A 21,333-nucleotide genomic window follows, 5' to 3' on the forward strand; every position below is an offset into this window, starting at 1 on the left:
CTGCTTCCACCTCCAGAGTGTTGGGATTACTATATAACCATTCTAGGCTTCCTTCACATCCCCAAGAGAGGGCAAAAGACACTTCCTATTTTATTGACATTTTGAAACTCCAGAGGCCATTTTGGGATATTTGGTGGGAAGGGACAGCTCTCAAATATTCACTGCATGGGTGACTGTTAATTGGTAAAATTGGATGAGTCCCAAAGTTTCCCATCTGTTCTTTAAGAAATGTTATATATTTCGTTTTTGTTTAGTCTTAAGTAGTAGGCCTCTATATAGCTGAGGATAACTTTGTGCTTAGGGTCCTCCTGAGTGCTGAGATCACCAGCAGGGGCTGGTGACAGAACCAGCCGCTGTTTGCCTGCGCGCTATCAGCCGGCTGCGCCTCTAGCCCGGCTTTTCTTTCTACATTCAGGGCCGGCAGATCTGTCGGCTGAGCACGTGGCACTGACGCGTGGTAGGTAGGACATCCTACAACTCGGGTTAGCACGTCAACGCTGGACCAGCCTGGGCTCTGCGGAGGCGCGGGGATAGGATTCCCGGTCCCACCTAGCAGGAGCTACAGGACAGCCCCGCCCACGGGAAAGAAAGAAGTCCAGAGCCCCGCCCACCGGAAGTCACGGTGCAGCGAGAGTGCCGCCCACAGAGGGGAGGGATACCCTGGAATCCCCCAGCAAGAAAGTCTGTCTTGTGACAGCCCGCCCACGAGGGGGCGTGGCCTCCTGGAACCACGCCTTCTGGGAGGCGTGATCGGAGGCGTGGCCTGCGGCGCGCGGGAAGCTGCGGGCAGTGGCGGCTCTGAGTGGACCGAGTCCTAGCAGGTAGGTTCCTTGTTGATACCGGGTTTCTGAGCCTCTGGCCTGGGTCGGGCTGCAGCTGCTCGTTGGGGCCGCCGGTCCTGATCTCGGCGCGAGCGCAGGTGGAAGCCAGTTCGTCCCAGGCAGCACTTTTCACCGGGACCCAGACTCCCGCGCCTCCCGCCAGGCCGGGCTGCGCCGCCTCAACCCGCGCCCCTTCCTGCGAGTCCCCCTCCGCTGCCGCTCGCTGGGATGACCGCCCATACCCCAGTACCGGTCCCTGGGACCCCCACCTCGGCGCGATGCTCTATGCTGCCCGGCCTCGCCTCCATCTGGGGTCTTTGGTTTCTTTCTCTTCCGGAACGGTACACTGGTGGAAGTCTCTGCCTGTGCGAGCGTTTTAGCTGAAGATTGCAGATGTCTGCGCTTCTCGCTGTTTACCGGCTCGCCCTTGCTGTTCCAGGGTCGCTGTTGAACTCTTTGCTAACATTCCCAGCCTCCCTTTGCCTGGCGGAGACTCTGGAGGATGAAAGTGATCACGTGTGAAATCGCCTGGCACAACAAGGAGCCAGTGTACAGCCTTGACTTCCAGCATGCGGCAGCCTGTAGGATCCAAAGGCTGGCGTCCGCGGGGGTGGACACCGCCGTTAGGGTAAATGGACAGGCGGGAGGATACAGGGAGTGGAGCGCAAGTTTTCATTCCTTTGTTTAAAACTCAAGCAGCAACTCAAGTCGGTGTGCCACCTAGTCCAGTGTGCTAAATTCTCAGGCCTGACGTTAGCAAGGAATGCTGGGGAGATTAGCTTTCTTAATTAACATTGGCTACATTGTTACAATGTACAGTATTTTAGAATACTAAACTAGGAAGAACTCTCTGGTAGCCGACATGTACCCCCAGTACCCGTAAGGTACAGATGGAGGGTCCGAAGTTTGAGATTCTCAATAGTAGTGGAGTTTGAGGCTAACCTGGGCTAGGTGAGACCTTGTCTCAAAATAGTAATATTGATAGTAATAGTTCCTGTGCTTTGCCCATTTGCTCTAGAAAGAACTGGAAGGAGGGGGTAGCAGGTACTGGCGCCGATGGTTTGAATTTTTGCTAATACTTCGATTTACAAAGTTTCAAAAAGGAAATTGCATTTTCTACCAGAAAATAAGTAGTTGTCTCCTGGGAGGGAGACAGGAGGTAGCTAGTGTGTTTCTGCAATGTCTGCTTTGCTGCCCACAGATCTGGAAGGTGGAGAAGGGGCCAGATGGAAAAGCCATTGTGGAATTCCTCTCCAACCTTGCTCGGCACACCAAAGCTGTCAATGTTGTACGCTTTTCTCCAACTGGGGAGATTTTAGCATCTGGAGGAGACGGTAAGTATTGTACTTAATAATCCTTAAACCGGACACTTAGGCATAATAGTGACATTTGAGCTGGGTGGGAGGGGGTTGTGTGACATGGTCCAGTGATCACAGCAGCATGTTGGAGGCTGAGACAGGAGGACTGAGAATTTAAGGCCAGCTCTGGCTAAACAGTAATGTTCTTTTCACAGAAAGAAAATCAGACAGTGAGATCTGAGCTGGTCGTATCTCTCTGTTTCCCCGTCTGCCTTGTAGCTCACTTAACCTTTGGGAGAATGGTTCAGAGTGGGAAGATGAAGAGCACAGCATTAAACTCAGAAGATATGTCAGGAAATAGCTCGTTCTCCATTTGTCCCCTGCAGGCTGGTTGGGTGTGGTAGATCTGTCAGCATCCCAGAGGCATGTCTGGTTGTCAGTCAGCACGGTTGTCAGTCAGCACGCACCTCTGTAATTAATGGGCTTTGGGAGTGTTGTCGGGTTGATTTGTATTGTGTGTCTGTGTTTAAGTGAGATAAAAGAATACAGAAAGGGGGGCTGGAAAGATGGCTCAGCAGTTAAGAGCACTGATTGCTCTTCCAGAGGTCCTGAGTTCAATTCCCAGCACCCACATGGTGGTTCACAACCATCTGGGATCCGATGTCCTCTTCTGGTGTGTCTGACAGCTACAGTGTACTCATATAAATGAATTAGATAAATTTTTAACAAAAAGAGAATACAGAAAAAGTAATCCTTATACCATACATTAAATACTCTGGACAACAGTAGAAAGTAAAAAAAATCTTAGTTTTTGTTTGAAAAAAGAGGAATAGTTGTGTTCTGTGCCCTAATGCCCAGAATATGTGGGGTGTGAGTGTCTGTGTGCATGCATTGTACATTGTACACAGACATGATGTGCATGCATTCACACATTCACACAAGTAGAACAGTGTTGCCGGGGCTGTAGACCGTCTCCTATGAGGTGGCCCTGGGGCAGTTCCCATTTACAAAGCCCCTCAGCCTTGCAGACCGAAACCTCCCTTTAGTCTGCTCATGGAGAGTGTTGACCTGTCCAGCCATTTCATCTCTAGCAGGCTCCCTGACGAGCTTCTATAGCTAGGATTCCAGGTAGCTTTGAGTGAGCTCCTTTTGTCGTCTGTAGTTCCTGTCTGTATTTCCTGCTCTCTCGTTTGCTCTCTTTTCTGGACATGGTAAAAGGATCATGTTACAGTGAGCCTGTAGTCACCTCAGGAGAAACCGTTAGGTCTGGACCATTGCTGTGTCAGGCTGAGGTGTCTGATGTGTCCGTACTGATACGGTGAAGGAGTGTGTGGCTTACATGTCCAAGCCGCCGAGCTACAAGTGCTGTCCACAGATTCCTACACTCAGTCCTCACAGGGGCACTGTGAGGTGGGTATGCATCAAGATGAGGCCCACAGGCACAATCTGCAGACCGGCACTGCCTTTCCTCTTCCTGATCTGCCATCTTTAAGTTGTTTCTCTAGTTTCTTAATGTAGAGGTTCAAACTTTTTGTGTTTTCCTGAGGTGGGGTCTCATGTAGCCCAGGCTAACCTCAAACTCGCCATGTAGCCTTGCTTTGGATCCACCTACCCCAGTCTCCCAGGGGCTGGGTTACAGGCATGTATCACTGTGCACAGCCTGTCCATATTCTTGGCAGTGAGTGACTCCGCAGGCCAGACCGTCCACCGAGCCACATAAAACATACAGGACACCATAAAACTCCAGAAGTGAAGGAGGGCACGGGAGAGCCTGGCTCATGCTGTGCTGATTTACCTCACAGATGCCGTCATCCTGCTGTGGAAGATGAATGACAGCAAGGAGCCGGAGCAGATCGCCTTTCAGGATGAAGATGAGGCTCAGCTGAACAAGGAGAACTGGACTGTGGTAAAAACCCTGAGGTAACGGGGGAGGGGCTGCCCCTGCAGTTTGTTTTCTAATTAAAGGTCTATTTTGGTTATTCTAACTTATGATTGTTTGGCTTGTGAGTGAAGTGCGTTGTGTGTGAGTAACCGCAGAGGTCAGAAGAGGTAAGCGAATCCCTCGGAGCTGGAATCACAGGGGTTCTGTGGAGCCCGCCTTGGGGCGGAGAGCACAGCTTGACTTCAGATTAGCAGCAAGTGTGATTAAGTCCCACTTCACAGTCTGAATACCTTAATAGTTTATGTACCTAACGTAAAGCCTTTGCCTACTTTATAAGAGAATAAAGGATTAGAACAAGATAAAAATACATTTTTCTCTCCGTTATGAAGTTTCCCTTGGGGAAAAAGAATCCGGTCTTCCCCGACCTGGTTTTTGAGCCAGCCTAGTCTAGCTATGAAGCCCAGGCTGGTCTTGAACACTCTACCCTATTCCCTTGGCTTCCTAGTGCTTGGAATATCAGTGTGGGCTCGTGATGCCCTCTGATTCACATTCAATACAGATGTCCTTGAAAACAAATGTTTAGAGCCAGGCCTGACACAGCTCCACTGAAAATCCCTACAGTCTAATTCCAGTGTGTGGTTTTAGACTTTGAACTTTTTTCCCCCAGTTTTTCGAGACAGGGTTTCTGTGCGTAGCCTTGGCTGTCCTGGAACTCACTCTGTAGACTAGGCTGGCCTTGAACTCAGAGATCCTTCTCTCTCTGCCTCCATAGGGCATGCACCACCACTGCCCAGTGACTTTGAACTTTTTGATAGCTTTTCTCTTTTTGCAGTAATAATGTTATTCCTTCTGTCTTTGGACTCTAGGGGCCACTTAGAAGATGTGTATGATATATGCTGGGCAACTGATGGGAATATGATGGCCTCTGCTTCTGTGGATAACACAGTTATCATATGGGATGTCAGTAAAGGTGAGCCATATACTTACTTTATTAACATTATGTGTATATGTACACACACATGCATGCAGTGCCCATGGAATCCAGAACAGGTTGCCTGAGCCCCTGGACCTGAGTGACAGGCGGCTGTAAGGCTCCCTCCCAACCTGGGTACTAGGAACCACCAAGCTTGGGTCCTCTGTGAGAGCAGGTAGAGCTCTGACCTGCTGAGCTCCAGACCGAGTGGTTTATTTCTGCTGTTATGAGGAGGAAGAAGATGCCAGAGTTAGGGATGCTGAGTCGGGAGCAGTTTTGGCAGAGGCAGAAATCTAGACACTGCCCAGACCTTCATTATTTCATTGTGCCAGTGTCAGCCAAGTGACGAGTCCTGCCCTTGTCCCCTTCTGTCTTCCAAAGGCTTTACTTGAGAAACTCAGGTCCCAGTTCCTGTTTCCTGGTCTATTAGCCTGTGTCTCGGTTACTCTTCTGTTGCTGTGATAAGCCACGGTGACCAAGGGAACTTGTAAAAGGAAGGATGAAGTGGTTGGAATATGCTTGGCCCACAGTAGTAGCACTTTAGGAGGCGTGGCCTTGGAGGAAGTGTGTCACTGTTGGGGTGGGCTCTGAGGTCCTATGCTCAAGTTCTGCCCAGTGCAGAAAAGGCTCTCCTCCTGGCTGCCTGCAGAAGACAGAATCCTCCTGGCTGCCTTTGGGTCAAGATGTAGAACTCTCAGCTCCTTCTCCTGTACCAAGTCTGCCTGGACGCTGCCGTGCTTCCCTCCATGATGATAATGGACTGAACCTCTGAACTGTGAGCCAACCCCTGTCCTTTATAAGGGTTGCCGTGGTCATGGTGTCTGTTCAGAGCAGTAAAACTAAGGCAGAAGTTGGTACCAGGGGCTGAGGTACTGTTGTGACGGGCCTGAGCATGCTTTTCTATGGGAGAATGTGGACTCTGGGCCTTTGGATTTGGAAGCAGTGGGATGTTTTAGGTGGGTCCTAATGCACTATCCTAGTAGGATCGTGAAAGACATTGGTGCTGAGCGCGATTTGACTATGGGGTCCTGGCTCTAGCTGTTTCAGAAGAGAAGAATTTTAGTTTGTGCCTGGAGACTGCTCTGATATTTTGGTGAAGGATGTGGCTGCTTTTTGCCCTTGTTCAAAGAGTCTAGCTGAGGCCAAGGTGAAGAGATTCATCAGATTAATTGCACTGACAGAAGTCTTAGATCAACTAAGTTTAGACTCTGTCCTACGGTTCACTCTTAGAAGGAATGATTTGATAAAGTGTAGCAAGATTAGAAAGCAGGATACGGAAGGTCAAAGAGTAAAGGGACACCAGGAAGTCGAATGGAGCCTGAGAATAGGACCCCAAAGCCCACCCCCACGGTGACACACTTCCTGCAACAAAGCCATGCCTCCTAATAGTGCCACTTCCTGTGGGCCATGCATATTCAAGCCACAGGGTGCTTAATTTGGTGCTCAAAGTTTTAGAGGGTTAGAGTCCATGAACATCATGGTGGTGGTTGGTGGGGGTAAGGTGTTAAACAGGCAGGCACAGTGCTAGAACAGTGCCCGAGAGCTCACCACTTGTTCCACAACCCTGAGGCAGGGAGGGAAAGCACTCTAACTGGCAATGGCAAGTGGCCTGAGCTTTCAAAAACCTCAGAACCGGGGCTGGGGATTTAGCTCAGTGGTAGAGCGCTTACCTAGGAAGCGCAAGGCCCTGGGTTCGGTCCCCAGCTCCGGGAAAAAAAAAAAAAAAGAACCAAAAAAAAAAAACCCTCAGAACCCACCCCTGGGGACCCCCCTCCAATAGGCCACACCCCCTCATCCTTCTCAAACAGTTTCACCAACAGGGACTAAGCACTCAAGTTATGGGAGCTACCATGCTCCCAATCGCTAGCATATTGTTTATGTCTAGCTTGCCTCTCTGTATGATTCCGAGCCCTCTCTGACCTCATTCTTCCTCTTACCTTTGAGGATAACCCCCTGCCTGAGATCTGGATTGTTTTCCACCTTTAAGTTTCTCAGCCCTGGCCTCACAGATACTTCTCAAACTCTCGTGATTGTGGGGGGCGGGGGAGGGATCCTTCCTCAGGTCCCGCCCTTGAATGGTTAGTTTACATAGGACGTGTGTAGGCCCCCTTGAGCTTGCCTTTCAATCCAACCTTCCTTAACCCCAGCCAACTTCCTGGAAAGTCTGTCAAGTTGAGAGATGCCCTGAGGTTGGGGAGGGAGAACAGCACATTAGAATTAGATAGAAGCATGTCCCCTGGTGCTGTGGGTCCCCTGTGCTGTGAGTTAGCAGTACTGGCGGGTAGTGGGCTTGGACTTAGCAGTGGCAATGGGGTGGGTGAGGAAGGGAAGGAGGGTGAAAGAATTGAGAAAATGAAGAAGAGGGTCTTCTCTCATGGACTGAGCCTGGGGTCTTGGGCTTGTTCTTTTGTTTGCTTTCAAATGGTTAAGGCCTTTGAATGGTGACTTAAATTACTGAATATTGCTTTGTTTGAGTGAAGTGTGCTGGTCTGAGTGGCCTGTGAATTTCGGGGCTGGTCAGTAGTTCTGTATGGTCTAGAAGCCGCCCCATGAGCAAAACAGGCATGAAGTTAAGTGAATAGCATTTCAAGTTGATGGTTGTTGCATAAAGTCTGCACTTGGAGGTGAATTCAGGTCTGAGTCCTTGTTGGTGCTGTGTCCATATCCAACTGTGATGAGCCTATGTGTGCCAAGCTGATGGATGGGGGCGCTTTGTGCTGAACACCAACCTCATTAAGATGGGGGATGAGGGAGACCAGGCGTGAGCGGGCCTCTGGAACACGAGAGAGAAGTCTTCCTCCTTGGAAGTGGCCGGGTGTGGTTACACAGTGCCGAGGAATCAAAGCAAAGAATCCCAGACCAAAGGTTGCTGAAGAATAATTCAAATGCAGGAGCAAGCAATTACGGCCAGACATAGAGTCCATGCCGGTAGTCCGTGCACCTGGGGTCCAGGAGAATTCTGGGAGTTTGAGTCCTAACTGATCTACATGGTGAGTTAGTTCCAAGCCAGCCTGGACTGTAGAGTGAATTCTAGGCTAACCTGGGCTACAAGATGAGATGTGTGTATGGCATGCACGAGCACATAACTAGTTAAGGCTTCATAACTTGTTTTCCTTTGGTCTGGGGAAGCTTTGTGCTGCTGGCTTCCCTGCTGGGGGCCTTTGTTAGCCTGTCGGGCTCAAGCCCCGTAGCCAAGGCTAGCCTTGAACCCTGGATTCCCCAACCTCCTCTTCACCGGTGTCATGGGCGTGTACCACCACGTCTGGCTTCAGCTCGCTCTTTGAAGCTCTCTGTGCTGTGCCTCCTCTTCTTTCATCTTGCTTCTGACCCCTCCCTTTCACCCCTGCAGCTCAATGTCGTCACCACCTCACCTCTAAGAGTGAGGGATTCTCTCTTGTTGTGTATGTCATCCCTCCCCCCACCCCCATCTTACCTGTCATAGGGTTTCCATTGCTGCAAGGAGACACCATGACCACGGCAACTCTTACACAGGAAAGCATTGAACTGGGGCTGGCTTACAGTTCAGAGGTTAGGCCGTTATCATGGCGGCCGGAAGCACGAACGCAGGCAGACCCGGTGCTGGAGAGATAGCTGAGAGTTCAACCGCGGATCCTCAGGGAACAGGAAGTGAACTTAGCCGCACTTCCTCCAGCAAGACACACCTACTTTAACGTGGCCACGCCTCCTATGGAGCCTATGGGGGCCATTCTCTTTTAAACAACTATACTACCCAGCCCAGAGAACTAAACGGAGGGCTCTGATGTCATGCCTTCCTTCTCTAACCCACACAGCCTCATGCTTACTGTACATGCCTGGCTCTCTTTGAGGACTACAATGGGGGGCGGGGCCGTGCGGTGGGACCTTTGTTTCCCTGAGCCTGCCTGCAGAATGGTGGGCTGGAGGAGAAGGTTCCTGCAACGTGCTTCCCGGAAGTCTTGTTGATAACTTTCTCGCGCTTCTTTGTAGGACAGAAGATTTCCATTTTCAACGAGCATAAAAGTTACGTGCAAGGAGTGACCTGGGATCCTCTGGGTCAATATATCGCGACCCTGAGTTGTGACAGGTTCGTGAGTAACATGAATGTTCTTGCAGGTGTTTTACCGCACCCTTACTAAGGGATCGACAGTCCAGACTTGGCCTTTGTTGTTCTGATCTGCTTATTCTGACAAGACAGGAATTAGAGACTAATTAGGCCGGGTGCCTTATGCAGAGCAGATACCAGTGCATCTCTATTGAATGGGTGAATTCATGTAGAAAGAACTCTGTGTCTGCCTGTGAGTGTGTCTTTGTACCAGGTGTAATCCTGGTGCTCTCGGAGGTCAGAAGAGGGCATTGGATTCGTACAGTCGTGGGCTGTCAGTGCTGGGAGCAGACTGGGCTTCTCTACAAGAGTAGTACAGCTCTTAGGCACCGGTGCACCTCTCCACTCCATTAGGAAAAGCTTTTAACATCAAACTAACCGAATCACACTTGCTCTCAAGGAGAAAAGCCAGCAGAGGGATTGTTCACATCGTGCTTTTCATGGTGCTCGGATCAAACACAGAACCTCGCTGCTAGGCAATCTATGCTTCTGATCACAGTTTTTACTTTTCTGTGTATGACTGTTACCTGCATGTATGTATGTGCACCACATGTATGACCACAGAGGTCAGAAGACAGGTGTCAGATCCCCTGGAAATGGAGCTACAGCCTCTGTGAGCCACCACGGAGTGCTGGGAACTGAACTTCTGCAAGAGCAGCCAGTGTCCCTAGCGGCTGAGCCATCTCCCCAGACCCCCATTATTGCTTTTTTGCTGTTTTGGTTTTGAGACAGTGTTTCATGTAGTCCAGTCTGGCCTTCCTACTTAGCCAAGGCTGTCTTTGAACTTGATAGCTTCTTGGCTCCACCTCAGTGCTCGGACTCCAGCAGCACGCCCTGGTTCTTCGGTGTTAGAGACTGAACACAGGTGTCTTGCCTGCTTGGCGAGCACTGGGGCAGCTGAACTACGTCCCCAGGTCCTCCACTGCTTTTAATGTAAAACCTGAATTTAATATGGGCCTGAAGTAAGAACAGTGTGTAAGAGTTAGGGCTTGTTTGCTGGAGTGCTCCTGCTGTGTTCTGAGGGCTGTGCAGTTCCTGGTGTCTTTCTGAGGAGGCACAAGAGAACAACTTGGTTACTGGGAACCGGGTCGATAGCACCCAAAACAAGGTGTGACTCGAGAGTAGGACTCATTTGTCAGCGTTTCCTATCCCTACTCTTTTAGGGAGTGAGGGGAACACCACTATGTCTTACTGTTCATCCCCCTGCCTCAGCTTTCCAATGTCTCACTCCATAACCAAGGCTGGCTTTGTACTCGTGGTGATCCCCCTGCCTCAGCCTTCCGTGTGCAGGAATCACAGGTGTGAGTCACTATATCTGCCACTCCGTACTCCTATAAAGCCCCGAGAACAAGACGGTCCACACAAAACAAATGTCAGTATGCTCACACAGGTTAACATTGGGTCAGATGGTCACGGCTCTAAATTAGGATTGGGCCTTAGCCGTGTAAGGAGCTGAACTGTTTTTTCAGTGAGGGATACAAACGGAAGGAAGTGAAACCATTTGCATCCTGTTTCCCCTCTGTGGCATGCTCCGGCCGCTGTTGCTTCCTCTCCATTCCTCAGTGAAGTCTGGTCATCCATAATAGTCCTGCTGAGGCGCTGTGGCATCCGCTGACGTGCACGCAGTATGTTGTTACTGTGAGGCCCAGCTCCCATGCTGGAACTCTCAGACCTCTCTTTCTTCAGGGTGCTGCGGGTCTATAGCACCCAGAAGAAACGTGTGGCTTTCAACGTTTCAAAGATGCTCTCTGGACAAGGGCCCGAAGGAGAGGTAGGAAGTACTTACTTTTATTTCTCGGGTGTACATATGTGTGTGATGTGTGCACACACGAGCGTGTTTTTGGTATGTGTGTGTACATGCAAGTGGGAGTGCGTATACAGGAATGTTCACACACATGTTATAGTGTGCTTATGAAGGCCAGGAGTCAGTTCGCTCAGTTCACTGTATAGGTCCTAGGACCTCAGGTTGACAAGTGCCCTTTACCCTCCGAGGCATAAACTATCTCGCCATCCCTTCTACAGTACTTAGAGATCTGGTGACTCGTGGGGTCGTCCTTGCTGAATCGTCCGACCTGTAGGCCAACTGACGAGGCTTCCCGTTGGACTGCCTTGCTGGACTGCCAGTTCTAAGTGATGATGAACCTTTGTGGATTGTGAGATGTTTTCAAATGACTTCAAGCTCTGTTACCACAGGCGAGAAGTTTCCGGATGTTTCACGATGACAGCATGAAGTCGTTCTTCCGAAGACTCAGTTTTACTCCAGATGGATCTTTGCTCCTCACTCCAGGTGTGTCAGGTGGCGTGTGAAATAGGGACATGATGGCACCACAGCTCGTGCAGGTGTGAGCAGAGTGGTGGAGCAAGGCTTCTACCTGACGACTACGTCCCTAGCTCAGAACTTCTTTCATTTGTTCTGAGTCATGGTCTCCCATGTAGTTCAGACTGGTCCTGAACTTACGTAGCCGAGGATGATCCTGAACTTCTGACCCTCCTATCCCTGTTTCCTGAATGGTGGGATTATGGGTGTGTAGCCCAGGCCTGGCTGGGAATATAGAACTTTCATATGGTAAAGGTGTAGCTGACTAAATCAGTAGATACATAGTGAAGTGGCACCTGATGCCTTTGATACAATGTATCCTATACAGCAGCCCTCTCAATTGTCAAGAAAACAAAAGACAAAAGAGGAAAACCTGAAGAAAAAAAACAAAACAAAAACAAAACTGAGGACTTAGATGAAGCTGGTTAGTCAGGTGTTGCCGTGGTGTGTAAGGTTCTGGGGTCAACCCTTAGCACCACAAATAGATCAGTGAGTAAAGGCAAGGTACAGATTGCATGCAGGAACAGGTTCTAAAACCTGGGAACAGGCAAATGCAGACCTGAACTGTGTGACCATTCAGATGTTGCTATTCTGTTCAGGTTGAAGAAAAAGTAACTGTTCTCGTCACAGCTGAGCAGGAGGTGTGTGCCTTTCTCGGAATGTGGCTTGTCTAGAATGCAGCCTGGTAACGCCCTCCAATCCCTGTGCCTCACAGCTGAGACACAGTTCCTTAACAAGGAAATCACAGGAGGCTCTAGGCCAATACGTCAGCCACACGTGGTGGTGTCTGGCTCTAATCCAACACTTAGCAGGTGGAGGTGGTGGAAGACCAAGGCCGTCCTTGGTTCTGTAGTGAGTTCAACCTAGGATGCGTGAGACCCTGGCTAAAACAAACAGTTCAGAACCAAATAAAGTCAGCCAACCTCCCCGCCCAACCAAATCCCTAAAGCCCGCACACCAGAACTTCTCGGCAGGGGATGGTGGCTTTCTGTTAGCAAGTATACAGAGTGACCAAAACAGAGGACCTTAACTCTGCTTGAGCTGACTTTTATGAACTGTTGACAGGACAAGCAAAGAGGGATCATGCAATTCTCTATTCTCGCAACAAATGCACTGAAAAGAGCACTGTGGGAGTGTGTGTGCCTGTGTGTGCCCAGGGAGACGGAACCAGCCTTGGGTTGTCACAGTGGGGTCGTGGGGAGGGGTGGGTCTTGGAGAGCTGTACACAAAAGCAAGAGTAGAGTCCTCCTTTGCAGTTCCAGAATGGTCACGTGCTAGGTTGGCATGCTTAAGGGGCTGGAGAGATGATGGCTCAGTGGGTAAGAGCACCGAATGCTCTCCCAGAGGTCCTGAGTTCAAATCCCAGCAACCACATGGTGGCTGGCTCATGACCATCTGTAATGGGATCTGATGCCCTCTTCTGGTGTGTCCGAAAGACATCGACAGTGCTCACATCAAAATAAATAACTCTTAGAGAAGAGAAGAAGGTGGCATGCCTCTTTTTTATGCCATGTGACAGGTCCTGCAGGAGACTGCAGTGTGGGCTAGCTCTCCTGACAGCTCGAAGGCAGGCTCAGAGAGATGGACAGCCAGGTCTGAATGCTGGCCACAGACTTGGAGGCTGGCAGCTGGAGCCAGCCACAGGGCTCCATCGGCTTGACTTGTCTCTGTTCTCGAGCACAGGATTTTACAAGTGACCTGGCCTGGGACCCTCACTCAGGTGGAGGTGACAGGCAGGTAGAACTGGAGCTGAGAGTGGGACCAGACAGAGGGAGGAGCACTTGTGTTTGTTTCTGTCAGAGGTACCACTTGAGGACAGGATGTTTTGCAAGCTGCACTGGAAGCTTTTGCTGGCACACAGCGTGACAGTGGTTCTTTCTTCCCTCCCTCCCCCGCTCTGCAGCTGGATGTATGGAGTCTGGTGAGAATGTGACAAACACCACTTACGTGTTCTCCAGAGAACATCTGAAAAGGTACACAGATGCAGAAATGTCCCCGTTTTGCCCTTTTTGCCTCTGATGAGCATCAGTGCTGACCTGTTGCTAACCTGCGGTTGCCCTCGCAGGCCGATTGCCCACCTTCCATGCCCTGGGAAAGCGACCCTTGCTGTCCGATGCTGTCCTGTGTACTTTGAACTGAGGCCAGTGGCAGAAACAGGTACCATGGGAACTGCTGTATGGGTGTGGGTGGGCGGCTGTCCTGTGGGGAAAACAATGTGGGTTTGGCTCAAGTTTATAATTTTGTTCATTGAAGCATGTTAAAATTAAGTATTTCTGGGGGCACCGTGTGATGATGTTTGGTGTGTATATAATGTAGTATTTGCTGTTAATGCATCGACTCCTTCCTTTAGCCATGCATGTTCGCGTGTAGTGCCCCATGATGCATAGCGTCTTTCCTCATTGTCCAGCATACATGTCCTCATCTAATGTTAGAAAGTATATCAGTGCTGACTTATTTTTCCAGTAGGCTTTTTGTTGTTATGTGGCTTTTGGGGACAGGGTCTAAGTTGACTTCAGACTCACTGCCACTTATCAGGGGATGTCCTGACGATGGGGTCTTGGGTGTGCACCACCACACCTGGTTTTAGGTGGCCGTGAAGATTAAGCCCAGAGTCCTGCACACTAAGCCACTACCCTGCCAGCTGAACTGTCCTCATCCCTCCATCTTCCTTCCGTGTGTCTTTTTACCTCAATCCACTGAAATCCACGGGTTTTCAATTCTTGTCAGTTCTCTTGAAGTTCGTTCTGGGATGTAGTTATGTTGCTTTTAAGGTTCTTTAGTAGGATAAGGCAGCATCTGGTTCATGACACACCCTACACCCTGAGGCAGGTCCTTCTGCATATTAACTGATGTCTGGGGCTGTGAGGTGCCCCTGGAGCGCTCCAGCTGCCTTGATCTTCCTGAGCAAAAAGGGCTCCCAGGCTTTTGGGAGTCTTCTAGGTCGCACCTGGAATCTCTGCCCTCCCTGGGCCTGCCAGGCCTCCTCTCAGGATCCCAGTGTCTCACCCACTGCTGCCCAGTGTCTAGAAAGCTGCAGCACACCTCCTTGGCCTAGTGTAGCGGGGAAAGGAGATCTGGTCCCTGTTTTCTCCATGATGAAAGCAGACGCTACTTTAAACTTTTAAGTCCTTAGTGTAAATGATATCTCTAACTCCACAGAGCTCAAAACATTGATTGAGCAGCCATGGCGGTTCACACTTGTTATCCCAGTACTTGGGAGGCTGGCCCGGGAGGCTTGCCCTGAGTCTGAGGTTCATTTGGACTGTACAGGGAATTATAGGCCAGCCTGGGCTATAGAATGAGAGATGTACACACACACACACACACACACACACACACACACACACAAGACAAAAGTATCGCTTAGTAAAGTGCTCCTAAATGAAACCATTTTTCTGTCAGAAAGCTCTTCTTAAATCATGACACGCAGAAGTCCTTCGTTACTGGTTGGGCCTCATTCGTGCCTGTGTAACAGCTCTGTCTTGAAACTCGCTCTGTAGACCATGCTGGCCTCAAACTCACAGAGGTTGGCCTGCCTCTGCCTCCTGAGTGCTGGGATTACCCCTCCTGGATTATTTATTTTTTATCTTATGTGCACGCATGCGTGTTAGGGTTGTGCTTGTGAGCTCAGTGCATGTGCGCCTGTCAGAGGACACCATGTAGCACTCCATTCTCCCCTCCCACACGTGGGGCCTTGAATCAGACTCACGTTGGCAGGCTTGGGAGCCAGTGCCTTTACCTACTGGTTCATCCATCTTGCCAGCCCAGGGACTGAATGTTTCTGTATGGCAAACTAGCTTTTAGTGACATGGCATTTCCTTCCCTGGAGGAGAGAATTTGGGGAGACTGGTTCCCTCCCTGGGGACTCCATAACGTCACTCAGCCTGTCTTCCCCTTACAGAGAAAGCGTCAGAGGAGCCCAGCCCCGAGCTGGTGAGTCTGCCCTACCGTATGGTGTTCGCAGTGGCCTCGGAGGACTCTGTGCTGCTGTATGACACGCAACAGTCTTTCCCATTTGGTTATGTGTCTAACATCCATTACCATACCCTGAGTGACATTTCCTGGTGAGTAACAGGCGGGTGCGGAGGACAGACCTCTGAGCCGGGGGACAGTCTTTTCCCTCAGATCTCAGATTTGGCCTTATTTCTCTGAAGGACCCTGTCTTAGTCAGGGTTTCTATTCCTGCACAAACATCACGACCAAGAAGCAAGTTGGGGAGGAAAGGGTTTATTCAGCTTACACTTCCACATTGCTGTTCATCACCAAAGGAAGTCGGGACTGGAACTCAAGCAGATCAGGAAGCAGTGGCTGATGCAGAGGCCATGGAGGGATGTTACTTACTGGCTTGCTTCCCCTGGCTTGCTCAGCTTGCTCTCTTATAGAACCCAGGACTGCCAATCCAGGGACTGCTCCACCCACAGTGGGCTGGGTCCTCCCTTGATCACTAATTGAGAAAATGCCTTACAGCTGGGTCTCATGGAGGCATTTCCTCAAGGGAGGCTCCTTTTCTGTGATAACTCCAGCTTGTGTCAAGTTGACACACAGAGCCAGCCAGTTCAGAACTTTCATTAAAATGGAAGCCACTTTGCATGTGCGTGCGTGCGTGTGTACTACAGCATCCATGGGAAAGTCAGAGGACAGTTTATAGGAGTCTGTCCTTTCCTCTACCACAGGTTCCAGAGATCTGAATTCAGGCCATAAGGCTTATGCACAGAACACCTTGACCTGCTGAGCCCTGTCTGCCCAGCAGTGAGTTCTGGTACCATGCATATTGCCCTGTTGGGTGAGGCAAATCAGCAAATCCCAGTGAGCTTTGGGAAGGCCCAGGGGGCTTTTTGGTCAAAGACCTTACCTGCTTGACACAGCCGTTCGGCTTATGCCTTTGGTCCCTGCAGACTCCGTTGCCGTGGGCCAGTTGGTATTCTAGCAAGGCTGGCCACTCACCAGAGTCCCATGTAGCTTAGGGGAGCCTTAATTTAACCATGTGCCTGACATGACCTTGCAATCCTGGCTGTCCAGCTTCCTCTTCCCATGTGCAAGAATGAGAGGTGTGCACCCACACGCCCAGTGCACACTTGGCACTGAACCTGGGGTTTCTCATGAACACTAGGTAAGAGCTCTACCAACTGAAATACCTCTGTAGGTCCCTTGTTTTTCTTTAGATTTCTTTATGTAAATTATTTATTTAGTGTGTGTATATTTGGGGCCAGTGCATGTGCTACAGCTCATACATGGAGGTCAGAGGACAGCTCTGTGGGGTCCATTCTCTGGCCACCTCACATGGCACCAAGGAGTCAAGTTTGGTCACCAGGCTTCACCACAGGCACCCGTACCTACTGAGCCATCTCACTGGCCCCGAGTTCATTTTTTATCTTGGGAAAGAAAAGATTGAAGTTGAGAGGAAGGTGCATAGATCAAGATGGCTTCAGGACTGAGGAAACTGTGTGCCTGAAGTACTTGTTCAAACAGTCTGTTGTGCCGTTCCCCTGACCACTCAAGTAAAACCTGTGATTGGTGCCAGCTTCCTGACCGGCCGTGGAAGGCTACAGCGTGCTCTGTAGATATAAGTTAACCTCTGACTTCTTTCTTGTTCTGGGGACACAGGTCCAGCGATGGGGCCTTCCTGGCTGTGTCCTCCACGGATGGTTATTGCTCATTCGTGACCTTTGAGAAAGGTGAACTAGGCGTGCCTTTGAAGGAGAAGCCGGTTCTGGGCGTAAGAACTCCTGACACAGCAAAGAAAACCAAGAACCAGAACCCCCAGGGATCTTCGCCAGGATCCAGATCAGCCGAAGGAACCCCCAGCAACAGAATCCAGGACCCCAGCAGCCCCTGTACCACCCCCTCACCAACCACACAGTCTCCAGCCCCGCCCGCCATCAAGGACAGTCCCTCAGCCATCCCTGCCGGCAAAAGCCCCTTGCCACGGCCTTCTGAGGAGAAGACCCTGCAGCCTGCCGCTCAAAACATGAAAGCCCCCCAACCCCGCAGGGTCACACTGAACACGCTGCAGTCTTGGGGCAAGATGGCCCCCCGGTAAGAGCATTTGATAAAACAGGATTCTCACTGTGAAACGGGGCCCCAACATAGGCAAATATCGAAGGTCCCACCTCCCTCCTTCTGGACCTGCATTCCTACCTAGGGATGAAGCCTAGCATCTTCCCACAATTCCATGTGCTATATGGGCTGCTGTCAGGTCCTGGGACTTCTCTAAGCCTTGTCTCCCAACTCTCCTGTTACGTTCCCAGAGCACACTCTGCCCTTTGAGATCTCCATGCCTGCTTCCTGGGGGAAGGAAGCCTTGGATACATTCTTGTTCCTGGTGACAGTTAGAATCTTCTGGAGACCCAGTCGAATGTGTCTTCTCTCTTCCTGGTGCCCATAGTATATTGTCTCTTTCTGACACAGTGACTAAGTGCCTGAAGCAATCAGCTTAAAAGGAGGGAAGCCTTGTTCCGTATTCAGGTTCCAGGGCATCAGTCCACAGTTAATGGTCTCATTGTTCCCGGCCTGTGCCAGCAAGTACAGGGTGTGTGAGGCAAAGGAAGCTGTTTACCTCATAGACAGGAGGGTAGCCCGGAAAAAAGGAACCAGTGTCCCTGTGTCCGCTTCAAGGGCACCCTCAGTGACCCCGTAGGGGTCATGTATCAGATAATCCTGCACGTCAGATTCTTCACACTGCCGTTCCCTCCTCAACAGCAAAATTGTTACAAAGTAGCAATGAAGTAATTTTGGGGTTGGGATAGGTTGTTTTGGTTTTTTTTCCAGGCGTTCCCTCCACCCCTGCCCCCAATGTGTAGCCCCAATGACTATCCTGGAATTCACTCTGTAAACCTGGTTGACCTTAAACTCAGAGGTCTACCTGCCTCTGCCTCCCCAAGTGCTGATATTAAGGCCTGCACTACCACCACCTCCACCACCTCCACCACCACCACCTCCACCACCACCTCCACCTCCACCACCACCTACACCACCACCTCCAACTCCACCTCCACCTCCACCACCACCTCCACCTCCACCTCCACCACCTCCACCTCCACCTCCACCACCACCTACACCACCACCTCCAACTCCACCTCCACCTCCACCACCACAGCCCCCTCCCGTTTGATAAGTGTGTACATTGTATGCAGATCAAGTCAGGTCATTTAGCACTTAGGTGTGAGCACTCAGCCTTTTGAACTCATCTGTTCTGAGGCTTCCCCTTGTTAACCACGCCCCTGTGCTGTGCACTGGGACTACACTCCTCATCCCTGTCCCTACTCCAGCCTCAGCAGTCCTGTCCACGTGAGACCAATCCAGGTGGTCTGATGGTACCACCTCCAAGCACTTGGGAGGACAAGGCGGGGGAACTGTGAGTCGGGGCGTCCAGAAGCACGAGTAAGTCCAGACCAGTCTCCCATCTCCACACACAGGAAAATCCACGGGAGCCTTTCTGATCCCTCCTCTGAGGGAGGTCTGTGTTCCTTTCTGGACCTGCTTAGTACTTAGTGTTTATCCACGGGACACACATGGGCAGATTCCTTCCTGGGCGGGTAGTGGCTGCCTGAGTCCTGCACCAGCAGGTGGCAGCCTGGGTTCTCCTTCCTTCATCTTTGATGCCCTCTTGTCCCCCACTCTGCGCCTCCTATGGTACCTGCCTTTCTTCCTTCTCATCCTCTAGGTGGGGTGAGTGGGGTTTGGGCTAGTGAGGTACAGTTGGACTCACACTCCTTGTCCCCCAGTTTCTTGCCGTGTCCCTCCAACTAGTGGTGAATTCATAATTCAGATACCACGGTTGGCTGTCTTAAAGTCTATTTTCTATAGAGTAGGGATGCATTTTATAAATGCAAGTGTGCATATAAACACAGGTGCCTTGGGAGGCCAGAAAAGGGTGTCATTTCCCTAGAGCTGTCTTGACAGTACTAGGAACTGCACGGAGGCCCTCAGGCCAAATAGGGGTGTGGGGTGTGTGTGTGTGTGTGTGTGTGTGTGTGTGTGTGTGTGTGTGTAAGACAGGGTCTTACCACACTGCTGTAGCTGTTTGAAACTCATTCTCTAGGCCTTGAACTCACAGAGATCTGCCTGCCCTGCCTCCTTAGTGCTCCGGCTAAAGGCATGCGCCATGACACATGGCTCGAGATGTGTGGTTTGTTTTTTGTTTTTTGTTTTTTTTAATATTTTTTTTCTTTGAGTGTTGGGAAGGTATCTCTGAGATATTTTTGGTGTTAAATTAATTCTCTTGACTTCCTCTGAGCTATTTACCACGTTCTCCAGTTGTAACTTTAAGAAAACACTGGTTGTTGCAAAGCAAAACTCCAAATTTAAAAAGGAATGGCGTGTGTTTCAGGTCTGCGTTCAGCACGGTGTGCACCAGACTCCTGAGCTTTTAGAGCTAATGCGACTGGGTGTGGTGACCGTTGTATGGAGCCTGTGACTTGGAGCCTCTCACCGGAACACTCCTTTCTGGGCAGGCAGCAGGACATTTAAGGCTCTGTTGGAAATGCTCCGTAGGGAAACGAGTGCTCTTTCTCAGTGGCTCGGAATCTTGGCTTCATACCTAAGCACCTTTGATGCTAATGGGCAGTCCAACCTTTTACTTTTTTTAATCCAGGAGAATAAATTTAACACCGTTGAGGGCAGACACTGCACCAAATCCACTGCCCAGTAGCGGGGCCGCCCCCTCCACAGAAGAGGTCCAGCCAGGTAAGGAGGGGTTGGATAGGTGTTCTTTTGGAAGCTAACGCTTCTGATTTTAGGTCAGCTCTGGGAAGGCCAGAATGTCTTTTTGGGGCCGTCCTTTGGACATACTGGTGGCAGTTTGCCTTGCCGAGGAGAAAAGTGACCCTGTGCACTGAGCAGTAGTGGTTTCTGGGGTCGTGGGTCTCCCCACTTCATGACAGCTGGTGTTTGGGGCAGGTGACTAGTATTGTAGGGGGATTAATAACATCCCTGATGCTACTGTTTTAAAATTTTTGGTTCTTTCCCCGCGTGTATGTCTGTATGAGGGTTTCAGATCCCCTGGAAATGCTGACGGTTATGAGCTGCTGTGTGTGTTCTGGGAACTGAACTCAGGGTCTTTGGAAGAACAGACAGTGCTCTCAAACGCTGATGCCACCTCTCATCCTGTCACATCAGTTGTCACAGGCATTGCCCCACCTCTTGACATGCATTCACCTTGACTGAGAGCCATCTGTGTTGACCCATTCCCTGTATCTGTACTGGATCGCACCAGGCCATTTATGCCTCTTCTTGCCTCTGTTCTGTACTTCATGTCCCCCTGACTCACAGAGGTCCTCACTGCTTGCTAACCTTATGTCAATGTTTCAGAGGTGCCTGGAGAGCCCCAGGATGAGCCTCCCGAACTGAAGAGACCTAAGCTTGAAGAACAGGAAGGAGACACCCAAAGCCTGAGTCCTGATGAGACTTCCAAGTCTGCCTGAGGCCTGCTCGGCTGGGTATCCATGTGCAGAGGAGGCCAAAGCTCGAAGGCTGGTGATGGTGATATTAGAGCGGAATAAACACTCGTGAATTGGTTCACATAGAAGAAACGCGTGTGCTGGCTTTGCTGCAGCAGCCTGCATACCCTTGTTCAGGGTCACTGCGTGTTGTGGTAGGCAAAGGCCTCTTTTTGATAGTTTCTGAGGCTAAGAAACCTGATCTGCACCTTGTTCCATTCACATGACAGACTTGGATACTGCACACCTTGGTAGAGCAGAGGGCTGGGAGAAAAGACGGGGCCGAGAGAAATTCAACTGGGAGAATGCAGTACTCCCAATGGCCACTGGAGGTCACTGTGCCCACTGACTCTGCTCAGAGGGCTTGATGGCTGCCTTGCTTGGCCGGCAGTGTGAGCCTGCCTTTGAACAGGCCTGAGTGGTCTCACATGCCTAGAGGGGTGGATCCGGTGGCTGCACTTCTGCGTCCCAGACAGCTGTGCTCAGAAAGCAGGATAACATCAGTCCGTGTGTGTGGATCTGTG

At 50.6% G+C, this 21,333-nt stretch overlaps 1 protein-coding gene across 2 annotated transcripts; it reads left to right on the top strand.

The window, feature by feature from the left end:
* The first annotated feature begins 769 nt into the window (after positions 1–769).
* Chaf1b (chromatin assembly factor 1 subunit B) lies at positions 770–20,902 on the top strand. 2 transcript variants are annotated; one of them, XR_015632705.1, is made up of 15 exons: positions 775–821; positions 1,261–1,449; positions 2,023–2,155; positions 3,922–4,039; positions 4,868–4,971; positions 8,941–9,037; positions 10,742–10,826; positions 11,249–11,342; positions 13,276–13,345; positions 13,438–13,529; positions 15,274–15,436; positions 16,977–17,408; positions 18,641–18,752; positions 19,966–20,057; positions 20,682–20,902. XR_015632705.1 is itself a non-coding variant. In NM_001024741.1 (14 exon segments), coding segments are annotated over 13 exon segments (1,719 nt in total). In that variant the 5' UTR covers positions 770–821; positions 1,261–1,323; the 3' UTR covers positions 20,795–20,893.
* The last annotated feature ends 431 nt before the right edge of the window (positions 20,903–21,333 follow it).

This window comes from Rattus norvegicus, chromosome 11 (assembly GCF_021556685.1).
Source record: "Rattus norvegicus strain SHRSP/BbbUtx chromosome 11, alternate assembly SHRSP_T2T, whole genome shotgun sequence".
NCBI lineage: Eukaryota > Metazoa > Chordata > Mammalia > Rodentia > Muridae > Rattus > Rattus norvegicus.